This window comes from Fusarium mangiferae, assembly GCF_900044065.1.
Source record: "Fusarium mangiferae strain MRC7560 genome assembly, contig: FMAN_scaffold016, whole genome shotgun sequence".
NCBI lineage: Eukaryota > Fungi > Ascomycota > Sordariomycetes > Hypocreales > Nectriaceae > Fusarium > Fusarium mangiferae.
The window spans coordinates 1,106,994-1,119,524 of NW_024573936.1; the positions used below are offsets into that span (position 1 = coordinate 1,106,994).

General features: G+C 49.5%; 5 protein-coding genes across 5 annotated transcripts; 3 read left to right on the forward strand and 2 right to left on the reverse strand.

Moving 5' to 3' along the window:
* Positions 1-381: 381 nt before the first annotated feature.
* On the forward strand, positions 382-1,455 carry FMAN_10522 (uncharacterized protein; the record flags this gene model as incomplete). Its single annotated transcript, XM_041824010.1, has 1 exon — positions 382-1,455. One exon carries the CDS (start codon positions 382-384, stop codon positions 1,453-1,455), a length of 1,074 nt encoding a protein of 357 aa, XP_041689534.1.
* Positions 1,456-1,863: 408 nt separating this feature from the next.
* FMAN_10521 (uncharacterized protein) lies at positions 1,864-2,514 on the forward strand (the record flags this gene model as incomplete). Its single annotated transcript, XM_041824012.1, has 1 exon — positions 1,864-2,514. The coding sequence occupies one exon, from the start codon at positions 1,864-1,866 to the stop codon at positions 2,512-2,514; it is 651 nt and encodes a 216-aa protein (XP_041689535.1).
* Positions 2,515-2,586: 72 nt separating this feature from the next.
* On the reverse strand, positions 2,587-3,375 carry FMAN_10520 (uncharacterized protein; the record flags this gene model as incomplete). The annotated part of the gene is made up of 2 exons (XM_041824013.1): positions 2,587-3,262; positions 3,311-3,375. The coding sequence occupies 2 exons, from the start codon at positions 3,373-3,375 to the stop codon at positions 2,587-2,589; spliced, it is 741 nt and encodes a 246-aa protein (XP_041689536.1).
* Positions 3,376-4,691: 1,316 nt separating this feature from the next.
* On the reverse strand, positions 4,692-5,840 carry FMAN_10519 (uncharacterized protein; the record flags this gene model as incomplete). Its single annotated transcript, XM_041824014.1, has 1 exon — positions 4,692-5,840. The coding sequence occupies one exon, from the start codon at positions 5,838-5,840 to the stop codon at positions 4,692-4,694; it is 1,149 nt and encodes a 382-aa protein (XP_041689537.1).
* Positions 5,841-10,134: 4,294 nt separating this feature from the next.
* FMAN_10518 (uncharacterized protein) lies at positions 10,135-11,977 on the forward strand (the record flags this gene model as incomplete). The annotated part of the gene is made up of 3 exons (XM_041824015.1): positions 10,135-10,137; positions 10,205-11,740; positions 11,792-11,977. The coding sequence occupies 3 exons, from the start codon at positions 10,135-10,137 to the stop codon at positions 11,975-11,977; spliced, it is 1,725 nt and encodes a 574-aa protein (XP_041689538.1).
* Positions 11,978-12,531: the final 554 nt, after the last annotated feature.

A 12,531-nucleotide genomic window follows, 5' to 3' on the forward strand; every position in this document is an offset into this window, starting at 1 on the left:
TTGAGATAAACGCGTCTATAGATGGATCCCTTTGCAACTGCCAATGCGGGACGCGAACCACTCAACGCGAAAACGGGTCTCACGTCATGACAGTTGCAGGGAAGGTGCGGAATATGGGAGCTACCTACCTACCTAACGGGCCCACCCGCTCCGAACTTTCCATGATACGTACCAGTACTATAGCTCCGGAACCCCACCTGAATCAAGTCCTCCATTTCTGCTCCACACCTACCAGTAATTCATCGCGCCTCATCTTCTTTTCATACTACTACACCAAACGATAGCATCTTATCTTCGCTTTCTTACCTGGGTGATTTGGATACACTACCACATGCGCGCCAGGTGGCCAGCCCTATCGCGTCTCTAATCCCCCATCCCGCTATGGAAACAGACCAAAACCCAGCTGATCTCCAACGCCAAGTCTTGCAAAGTACCCTTGACGAAATAGCGACCAGGCAAGAAGACGCTACCGACTGTTGCGTCATCTGCCTCGAAAGCATCTCTGAAGCCTGTGAGGCTATTCCTTGTCAACACAAAAACTTTGATTATCTCTGCCTTCTCAGCTGGCTTGAGCAATCACCGAAGTGCCCGCTCTGCAAAGCTGTCATCTCACAAGTTCGCCACGGCCTCGATGGACCTATCGCAAACACATACACTGTGCCCGAGCCTGCGTCAGAGCCCCGAGCACCACAAATTGGACACCCAAGACTTGCGCTCCCTCCTCGTTCCCGCCGGCGTCACTTGCACCATCGTCCATATCCGCGTCAGCCACGATATGTAACCGCCAGCTCGAATCCTTCAGATGAGATCGCGAAGCGGAGGGATGTGTATCGCCACAACAGATACTCTAAACATGTCGGGTCGAATCGCTTGTCTCGATACCGCGAACTGACACCAGCAGCATTTTGCTCAGATAGCGACTTAGTCTCTCGTGCACGAATGTGGATTCGTCGAGAGCTGCAAGTGTTTTCCTTCTTAAACCCCGATGCCGACCAGATAGAACCAAGACCCGATGGGAATTCACAGAGAGATGCAGTTGCCAGAAGAAGAGCCAACAATGCTGAGTTCCTCCTCGAATACATCATCGCCATTTTGAAATCCGTGGATATCATGGGCAGCGCTGGCCAAGCCGAGGAGATGATTTCGGATTTTCTGGGCCGAGACAGCACGCGCCTCTTCTTGCACGAGCTAAGAGCATGGCTTAGAAGTCCATATACAAAGCTTGCGGACTGGGATAGGGCTGTTCAATACGACCTATCTGCACCAAGCAGCCCTAGAGCTGAATCTGGAGGGGTTGGCAGTTCAAGCCAAGCCCAACGTCGGTCTAAGAACGTCAACGCACGTAATTGGGTCACACCACGAAGACAGGGAGACTCTTATCGTCCCCGGGGCCGAGAACAGCGAGCCCGAGAAGTGTATAGACACGAACCATACGGAAGACCGCATAGAGATTAGTCAGGCATGATAAAGTGTTGGAGCCTGCACAAGGCAAGATAGAATATTATACCCGGAGAACATTCTCCACTGAATGAATAACGAATTGTATTGCTACTAGATGTGTTGGAATAATCTGAGGCTCACTACAAGCTTGCGGTGAAATCATAGCTTACGAAGCAGAACTCTTTGATGGGCGGAATTCCGCCCCCTTGAGGAGCCTATGCCCGCTCTCTCCTGAAAGTTCAGACATGGCGTCGGGCACAAGCATTTATAAATCGGAGTTGACCAAAGGTCGTCCGTCTCGGGTGTATTTTACACCCGATCCCAGCTGAAACTGCTCTTATATATTTCCATCACATCTTCACTACCCAGTTCAATATCTCATTCCAGATTCTCTAAAGATCGTCACAAACAAAAGCTACCACGATGCCTTCGATCTCTGTGACCGTCATATCAGATCCCGTCTGTCCCTGGTGTTTCATCGGCGCCCTCCGTTTATCCCGCGCCATAGCTCTCTATCTCAAAACCGTCTCTTCAACCGACACTATCACTACCAAATGGCACGCTTACCAGCTGGATCCCAATACACCCCCACAACCCCTCATCACCAAGATAGCATCGAAATGGGGAGAGGACCAAGTCCCCTCAGTCAAAGCCCGTCTCAACGGTATCGCCAAACAAGAGGGTGTGGAGTTCAACTTCAACTCTACGATTGGAAATACCAGAGATGCGCATCGGTTAGAGAAGCTGGGGCGCGTTAGGGGCAAGGAGACGGAGGTTGCGCTGGAGGTTATGAGGATGTATTTTCTGGATGGCGGAGATATCACTAGTAAGGAGGATTTAGTGACCGCAGCGATTAAGGCGGGCCTTGAGAGGGACGAAGCGCGAGTGTGGTTAGATGGTGATGATGGGGGTGAGGAGGTTGATAATGAGGTTCGTGAGATGCAAGAAAAGGGCATAAGGGGCGTACCACGGTATATCATCAATGACAAGTATAGCGTTGATGGAGCGGAGGAAGTTGGAGATATTCTTGAGAAGCTCGTTATGGCGAGAGAAGGCCTGCTTGCTAAGAATTAGGAGGCATTTCTCCCGTATGTTATAGACGGTTGATTATCAGGTTCAGGATTTTCGTATCTCATAAGGGTATCATCACATTCTCATCAAACCACCAAGATCCTTCTCCATCTGCCTCAGCCTCACCTGCAGCTCCCTCTTCTTAACCTCCATCTCCTTCGCCTCCTCCTCCTCCCTTTTCAAGTCATCCTCCGTCCAAACCTCACCCTCCTCTTCTTCCTCTTCTTCTTCATCATACCAATCTCTGTGATCTAGACTTGCCAACTGCTCTGCCTGCTCCGCGACGCGCGCTTCGTAGTACGCCGCTGTGTTCTTCCCATGTGCATGTTTACTCCTCAATGCAGCGATGCGCTCCCTCGCTCCGGGGAGTTCGTATACACCGCAGAGCTTTTCTGCGCCGCGCAAAAGAACGTTTACGTCGACATCACCTTTGCGATCTGATTCTCCGCGCCGTAGTTCTTCGTGCATTTGACCGCCCAAGACAGCTGCTACGGCCGTTTGTCGTCGGGGATGTGTGCCGGTGCGGGGTGGAGGTCCTGTGGTGACTTCGCCCGAGGCTACATTAAAGACAGTTTGTCGTCGACCCGAGGACTTTTTCTTCTCTGGTTCTGTGGGTTTCAGAGTTGTTGTGGGCGGAGGTGGTGGTGGGACGGAGAAGAGGGCGCGTTCGTGCGGTTCCGTATCGCGGATAAGAGATGTGATTTCATGGTTTGAAAGGAGGGCGTTGGTGAATATCTTCGGAGGAGGGAACCTGGAGGCAATTTAGCGACTGAAACAGAAAGAGATGTGTGTAGCCTACGGTAGAGAGTCAATTCCCTGGCACGAATAGCCAATCTGTTCGAGATGCGCAGAGATGAGCGACATGATGGGCGTGGTTGTCGTTCAATTCTCGTCCTAATATAAGTTCTATATTGATATGCCAAGATGGCGGAAGAGGGGAATGACCTCAAAGTTGTGGGTTGGTGATAGAGACGATACTTAGCTTGTGTTGACGACGGTGGAGTTTCAAAACAATCAAGGGACTCGGGCAGCTCTTATCGATAAGTACCCCACATTGCAATCACTTACACGGCAGCTCCTAGGTATTGATCATCAACTAAACAACAATTAGACTGGCTATGTTGCAGGAACCGCTGAACTATCCGGCCATAGGTTTTGATTCATCCAGATAATACTATATATCTCGTCTGTTATATATCGTTCCAAGTACCTGCCTGGGAATAGCATTCATGATTGCGACCAACACTGACACACTAGGAGTATCTCCATGAAGCCAAAGGAACAGACAATGCATGCCCAGTGCATTTAGAAATTACACAGTTGCGGTCAACCAATGCAACCAGAGCTCAGATCTACGCAGCTCCTGATCTTCCAGAGTGCTTGTCAAAGCTTCATAGCCTCTGTAGATGAGGGAAGATAAAGCATTTCACTTACATAGTCGAAAGGTAGAACTGCAAGGACAAGACTGATGATCCAATGCTCTGGTTCCAAAGAAGCTGGAGTTAGTGGCATCAAGCGATGCCCTCTTAGCAGTTTGAGCTGAAAAGCCACCGCTCGTTATCGAACTTATGCAACGATTCATTGCCACTACATAAAAAAAATGAGAACTCTCATTGTGTCTTATTTCTTCTAGATTGCTTCAATCATGACGATAAATGCCAAACGCTTTCATGTTGTCTGCCAGACCTACATCCTTGTCTTCTCCGCATATATATGATGATCTTCTGTGCTCAAATATCATGCCCATCTTTATATCTTCAATAAACAAATTCGACATATCGTAACAGTCTAAAGGTATCCCTGTGAAATCCAATGTGACAATTCCGTATTCGGCCTGGATGCAAATTCTATGCAAAACATGCAATATCATTTCTCTGATCAAATGGTCTCCTCAACCTTCAGTATCCGTACCTGTCGTCGCATAACTGATCATGGGGTTAAGGTAAGGCGAACACAATCAATGGTTGACCGTTGCCCGAACCCTGGTAGACTCAGGGGCTGGTCGGTGTAGGCGGTGTCATGCTCGTGGGATGCGAAAAGGTGAGTCGTTATCGTCGTCAGAGTGACCCCTGGTCGCCCTCTCGTCCTCGTAATGTCATTAATGTTCATGCCTATGCGGGCCGGGGTAGCATGATGGCTGTCGCAGCTCATGTGGTGCGTGGCTTGCAGGGTTCAGCGCTCTAGCTGGAGCTTGAGCCCATCTCCATAATCTCGATGGCCCAATAGGGCAATTCCCTTGCGAGATGCTGGTGCGCGACAAGTTCATCCTCACTGGAGTCTGGCTCCTCAAGCTCCTCGATCCGCGCAGGGGGCGGATCATGGAATAATAAGCTGGTGCGATGCATCTTTCTCCGCATACGGCGTGCGCTGGAGCCGACCTCGTTTGCGTCGAGCCCTTCGCCCTCATCCTCCGAGTCGCTGAGCTCGCTGTGTGTCCGTTTGCCAAAGCTGCTACCCATGCTCATACGTCGGAATTTCTTGATTTGCTCGCGGCGCTTCAAGAATTGCGCTTCCTCGTCAAGTTCGCCCTCGCCCTCGGGACTTTGCTCGTTATCTGATGTTTCGTTACTGCAAGTGAGATTCCTAAAATCTTTGACCATAGTCCTGTGGGCTTTCCTGCTTCGTGACCTTGAGCGACTGCGATTGGATTCAATCTCGGTAGGTTGTAGAACATCGAGTCCGTCGCAATCGCTATCCATAGGGTCAATATCCTCGACAGTGAAATTACAAGCAACTGTAGCCGTAGCCGTTGAAGTAACAGTAATGTGAGACGTCTCGGCTTCGTCTGTTGCGCCGGATCTGTCGGATTCTGAGCCCGAGTCAGATTCTGAAGTGTCTGAATCACTAGAGCTATCGGTGTCATCGTCGCCAAGCTCCATAGCAGAGTCGTCAATTGGTGAGGAGACGGCTGGGCCAGTAGCATTCCCCATGCTCCGTATGCTGGGACTTGCCGAACCTTCTTCATCCTCATCTTCACTGCTGCTGTCCTCATCACTGGTGTCGTCGGCCATGCCGGATGAGGAAGACGAGCGAGGGCTTAACTGATGAGGGCCAACTGAAGGCTGATAGCTGAATTGGTGTCCATCGCCAGTTGGCTTGATGTTAGGATCCGAATCCAAGGACTGAAAATAATCATGAAAGTCAGGTTGGCGCCGTGGTTTTAGACTGGTCTTGCGTAGGAATGGCGGCGATGTGGTGGGGGTTTCTGGTGGCGAGTTGGGGTCGGCGGTGAGAGGTTGATTCTGGACTTCTTGTACTTGGGCTCGAAGTTGAGCGACGTTGAGGTTTGGCGTCGCGGGCCGCCGCCGAAGGCTCTTTTTTGGCGGCATGGCTGATGTGGTGTATAGATCGGTAAACCTTAGAGTTGAGGTCTAACAAGAAACGTATATATGGTATGGGACAATAGAAATCCCAATTGCATCCAGGTGTTAACCTTTGATGGACAGACAGATAAGTCGTCTAACAAGCCTCGAGTCAAAGACTCAAGTAGGATCGTCAACGACAAGTAACTTGGGTCGATGAGGGTCTTGTCGATCGACGACAAGTATTGGATGTGTAGTCAAGTATGTAGTTTGGTTGGCTATGATGTGGGGTAAACAAACGGATGGAGGCAAGCCGATCCGGAAGTAAAACGAGGAAGATATAATAGCAAGGTGAGTTGAGGTGAGATCAAGTGAGGGTGTAGTTGAGCGAGGCGGTTTAGTCTGGTTTGAGGTTGAGGTACCAGGCAAGAGAACAACAATGCGTCGCCTTGCCTTGGTACGAAGAGGGAAGAGAACAAGAAAAGACGGAAGACAAAAAGACGACAGGGAGAAAAAAAAATTGCAACCGTTGGCTACTGCAAGGCAAAGCAAATGCAGATGCAGTAGTAGCGGTAGCAGTAGCGGTAGCGGTAGCGGTAGTGGTGCTGGCTGGGCTGGGCTGGGCTCAGTGCGTGCTGTATGTAGACGTGGGCGTGGGTGTGAGCGTGGGTGTTGACGTGGGTATAGTTATGCAATTGGATATACAGAGACTGGGCTGGGTTAGGCCAATACTACGCGGGGCTGCCAGTCGAGTCCCAGTCCAGTCAGTTGCCAGCAGAGCATAGACGATGCAAGGCAATGCACCCAAGTGGCCGAGGGTGGGAGTGAAGAGGGGAACGTAGATGGAGTCGATTGGGTGCCCCGGTCAAATAAGCCCAGTCAAGCCCAGGCTGTTTGTTTAATGATGCGGTGGGTGATTGGCGATAGAATTGGTTGGGCGGTTTATTCTTTCAGGCCCTTGATAACGTCCGTAGTGCTGTTTGACTTTCAAGAGAGCCAGCACTGACCTTGTAATTCAGGAGAGTCGCAAATCGGTAGTAAAGATAGAAGGTTCAAGGAAACAAAATAGAAGAAGCGGAGAAGATGACAAGACGGGGGACAAACGCACAAGCCAAGTCGAGTCAAGGCCGGGTCTTGCTTGTCGCGGGGGGTTGTCCCGTCAGGTCCAGTCAGTCAGGAAGGTCCTCGCTTGATTCAACTTTGGGCCTCAAGCCAGTCAATGGTATGTCGATGTTTGTGACGATCAATCGGTAGTGGAGAGACAATGGCAGATATCAATGGATGAGTCTGCTGTGAGCAATAAACAGTAGCGATAGTCAGGGAGTCAGGACCCAGAGGAGAAACCTCCAACACGGAGAGGATGATATGCGACTTGTGTTTGGGGTCATGATAAGTCTTTCTCCAAAGACAGGCGATAGAGTCGTCCTAGAAGGGGGACAGGGACCTGGAGAGATATTCCTTCAAGATATCTCTGTCAGTCCACTTATCGTAATATCGTAGTGCCTCGTAGTAAGGTATATCGCTACTGCCAAGACCCAATTCTGTCTGTGCAGTACGGAGAAGGAAGAATCTCGTCGTCGAGATTAATAAGGTTGAAGATGATGATTATCAATCCCGTTTGTAGCTCTTTTGTCATTCACTTGAGAGAATCCAAGTGAAGATGACAAAAAAGGAAGAAAAGGAGGGAAAAGAGAAGAAGGAAAACAAAAAATGTGAGAAAGAGGAGGGGAAGGTGCAAGATAAAAATAAAAAAAAGTAAAGAGCACCTCAGATGCAATGCAAGTGAGATGCGGATGGCGAGCACCGACTGGAGTCAGTGGACGGAGGGGGTACCTTTACTGTAGAGAAACGACGGGATCTTTGATAGGCTCCAAGGTCCTTGGTGATGAACTGGTGAAATGCACAACAGATTGAAAAGACGATGAGCTATGTAGGTCACTGTATGTAACTACCGTAATGGTACCAGGCTGGTACGGGATGGTACGGCGATGATCAAGTCTTTAGCAGCAGCAGCACTGTAAGTCAAAAAGTTAGAGGCCGATCAACGATGATGCCATTGATCAAATGACGATGGATGACAGACAGACAGGCAGAGAAGACAATCAGTCAGGCCAGGCCAGTGGATAGATAAGAGAAGCCTAACAACAAGGAATGTCCTTGCATCTGAGCCTCAGCCGCGCTTCTAGTTCAAAGAATCTAGTCTAGCGCAGAGAGTTTCTGTTACTCGGCTCTCTTTAGGAGCGAAGCGGCCTTTTTCGTCTTCGTGCGGAGGAGGAGAGTGGATGGGCGATCAACTTGGACTGCCGGGGCCGGGGCCGGGTTCGGATCGGGTCTGTAAAACCACCACAAAAAGGAGGAGGTTGGGCCGTAGATAGTCAATGTCTCAGTGGATGAGGCCTAAGAGGTTCAACCAAGACTCTTTTCTGGTCCCACAGACTTGGTCTTGTCTCAGACCTGGATAAAGAGGCTCCGGGTGAATTGAGGGCTGGCAGGTCTACCTAGATCGAGACTGATCGGACGGTTTCGTTGTCACGCAGGCAGGTCTTGTCTTGATACAGGTTTATGCAGTCACCTCGTTTTTTTTTCTTTACACTGGAGCTGACTGACTGAATAGGTACCTATCCAGATGGGGGTCCAAAGTGGATGGGATGTATAAATAAAAGTAATCAATGTGAAATCAACAAGAAGAGACTCGACACTTGTATAATAATGGATATTCGACTTGGCATAGAGGAGTCTATGCCGATGGTTAGTTATCTGTTGTTTTACTCTTGGGCATTGCCTTTATATCAATGCCAATAACCCCAACCTGAGCCAGTCTTGGCTCTCATTACAGACTGTGATACAATGCGAATCCTCAGACATGGAACGGCCCGCTCTGTCTACGTCTTGAAAGATTCATGTGAAAACAGGGAGTCAACTCTCACCGAGCCCATTCTAACCCAGCCCTGCACTAGCGTCGGGTCTCTGCCAGCACAGAAAACAACCTTGAAATGGAAGTTGAATGGAAAAACCCTTGATCAAGTGGAAACATCTAAAAAGAACCCTTGCACGATCGAATGGATCCCACAGATTTCGATACCTCGAGTGCAAAGCAAAATAATCACTCAATTCAGTGCCCAAACACGACTTCTTCTAAGCGCCGTCGTGGACCAACCCAGTTTATCAGATCCATACGAGGGGGCATCACCGACATCCATGATTTGGGCACCAATGCTCGAGGTAGGGTCCAGTCGTTGTGAGTTTTCCCCCCTCTCTCTTTGTCTTTCTCTCCATCCACAGGCAATCGACAAGGGCATTGTTTGTGTTAGTCGATGGGAACCACTGTTGTGACTTTTGACACGTTGGTATGACTCTTAAATTCTGGAGACTGTGCTACATACTCAAGTTAGTACCTCACTTATTATGCGCGGTAATTATTTGTCTGTCGATAAAAGATGCAGTAATATCCAGACGGTCAGACTTTGATTGATTCATTCAGCCTCGACGAGGGCTTGTCTGGCCTCGTAATGCAATGCATGAGTTGTCAAACATCAAACGAATAAGACACTCGGTGAGATGCAAAGCAACGCACAACAAAAGAGAGAAAACACATGATACGTTACAGGCTTGAAATCGAGGTACAGACAGTACTTGAAGGATCATGAGGGTACTGATGATACCCATTGTTCGGTACCGAGACGCAGACGCTGTTCAACGGCCCATCATCGTCATCACGCATTTGCGTATTCCGCTTCTGCGAGGAATTGAGTCGTCTGTCCTGCAGAGTCTGACGAAAACGGGTTTTTGTCGCGCGTGCCTATCGCGAGGGCACACGTCTGATGGCATCATCGTGTAACATTGGGGGAGCTGCATCGCACAAACGGGCTAAACTTTCGCTTATCGTTTTGGCATTTCTAGCTGAAGTCGATGAGTCTAGTCAAGATGAGCATCGTGTCATTTGTGTGGCTCGTGCTGCGAGTGTTGATCCAACTGTCTTTCAGTCTGATGATGCGGAGTGAGTGGCGTGAATGTTCAACAGACAGAATGGTATGAGCAAACCGGTCAGATACACCGTGCTGTAAAACACACACAATGATAAAGACTGAAACTGTCTAGAGCACACGATATCGCTATAGTGTAACTCTAAATTTGGATCATGACTGAGGCGTAGAATGAATGACATCCATCAACCGTTTCCATCCATCCCGGATCTGAGCGGAGACACGGGCTGCCCCGCTTCCCCGTCCCAGCGCCCGGAGCCGCTGAAACTCAAATCATCAATCCATTGGCCCGTAATTTAAGTCAACAAAACAAACCATTTCCTTGCACAACAAACACCATGGTAAGTAAAAGAGCACCAGGCTGTCACTCGTACGGCCATTGCGATTAACATGCACTCCTTTTGATAGGCTCTAGATCCAAAACCGCAAGGGCGCAAGCGCGGTAGGCCTGCAAACGCGTCCAAACAAGCCCCCAGCGCGTCGCAAGATCGACCAGACGAGTATGAAGCCGATATCGAAGAAGCTGCGCGTCCGAAACAACGAGGACGACCAAAGAAAAAAGCGCAAGAAGATGCGCCCGAGGAAGAGGTAGCGCAGGCGGAGAAACCCAAAAAGAAGCGTGGTCGACCTTCACTGGAAGATAGGAATGCGGAAAAGTCGACAGAAAATGCACCGCAACCGAAACGAAAACGTGGTCGCCCTTCACTAGAGAAGAATCAGGATGCTCAAGAAGCTGATCCAGAAACGGTAGAAGAGGCGGTCCAACCAAAGAGGAAGCGCGGACGCCCATCTCTCGAAAAGAATCAGGATGAGGAGCCTGAGCAGGAAACAGAAGATGCTGGAAAGCAAAAACGAAAGAAGAAGTCGAAGGAGACACAGATTGAAGAGCCGGAGGAGCAGCCCCAACCGCGAAAAAAGGGCCGCAAGGCAGCTCAACAACCTGAGCCGGAGCCAGAAGAACCAGAAGCAGAACAAGCACCAGCACCAGCACCCCGAAAGAGACAGCGTCTTGAAACCAAAGAGCCCGAGCCTGAACCTGTATCTGAACAAGAGGAGCAACCACGACGAAGCCCACGGGATTCTTTGCGCGATCTTGGCGAAGATGCCAATAACAGGGGCAGCAAAGCCGAAAGGTCTAAAAAGAAGAAGGATCGTGTATCACAGGAAAATGCAGAAGATGAACAACCCGAAGATGCTCCCAAGAAGCGTGGTCGCCCAAAAGGGGGAAGGCCATCGGCTGAGACCGCGGATGAACCACAAGAAGAGCCACAAGAGACGAATAAGAAGAAACGTCGTGGCAAGGAGAAAGACGATGCACCCTCTGACTCAGACGAATCTCTCGCCTCTCCGCCAAAGCCATACATCCACATTGCTTCCTTTAAACGCACAATTCGCTCCTCCAAAGTTGCGGCAGACTGGTCCGGTCTATCGGGCGCATCACTTCCCACTACTAAATCCATCCTCAAACTCGCCCAACAACCTATCCTGCAACGCATGGCCCCGACGAACAACCGACGCACCCATGCCTCTGCGGCATTACATCTCGTCTACCGCCGCATGGAACGTAAACTCGCCCGTGGTCTACCCTTCCCCCCTGGGAATCCATCATCAAAGACTACAAAACAGCGCCTGGATGCTGATGGGGGTCGTGCCCTGGAGCTTGATTTTGAGGCGGTGCTCGATGGGAAGGCGGCGTTGGAGAGGCAGCTTGTGCCTGGGATGCATGCAGTTGAGCTATTGAAGGCGGAGAAGGAGAGGATGGAGAGAGAGCTTGAGAGAGATTATGAAAAACTGAGGAACTTGGAGGCAAATGCGAGGGCACAAACAAGAGAGCGGAAGGATTTGTTCCGAAAAGCTCATGGTCTCGCACCGACATCAAGGCCAGCCAGCAAGGATCAAGATACAACTTTTGTTACTGACACCAAAGATCAGGAAAGTCTCAAGGTAAGTTTGTTCCATGGCATTAGCTTACATCCGGAGAACTCACAAAAGCAGGACATTGTCAATACACCTCTTGAGCCTATAGCCCTGCAACTAGCAGATCACGTCGAAAGCATCCGTGGTAACCTCCAACAGGCTGATGGGCTCACACCACAATTGAGTCGGACAAAAGCTGCTTTACAGGATGTGTTGCAGCGGTACCTAGATGAAGTAACTTACGAGCAGGTTGTCCTTGGATAATTGCTCTGTGTAAGATATGAGATGATGAAATAAGCTACTTGGGCTATGCATGGATGGATGAGCGAGGCGTTGGGATTACGGTTTGGATGAGTTTGCATAAACGCATGGCCCCAGCTGAGCGCCAGGGTGCAGCTACAGATAATATCCAGAAATGAAGTTTTTCAAAGCCGTCGAAGGGCATTGCGCGTTCATATTTATTGCTTATGCTGTCTCATATCTACACAACTACATCTGCAGCAGGAGGGATATGTGGTATAAAAGGCAAGATGTGTATGTGTATAAGACTCAAATGAGACAAGAAGCGGTCTATGGAACCGTCATTCCTGATAAGCATAACCCAAGTCTATCTATCTACAAGCGCTTCCATATACCAACCCCAGCCGTGCTACAGTCAAAAGGGAACAAGACCAAGTAACCCGAGAGGATATTTGTTGAATGGACCAGATAAGACGAAAGTTCATGATTCTCATTGAATTGATTTTGAAGAAAGAAGCAGCAAAAAAAAAGTAAATTGTCATACATCCAGGAGAGCAGTTGACCTATACAAAGATGTT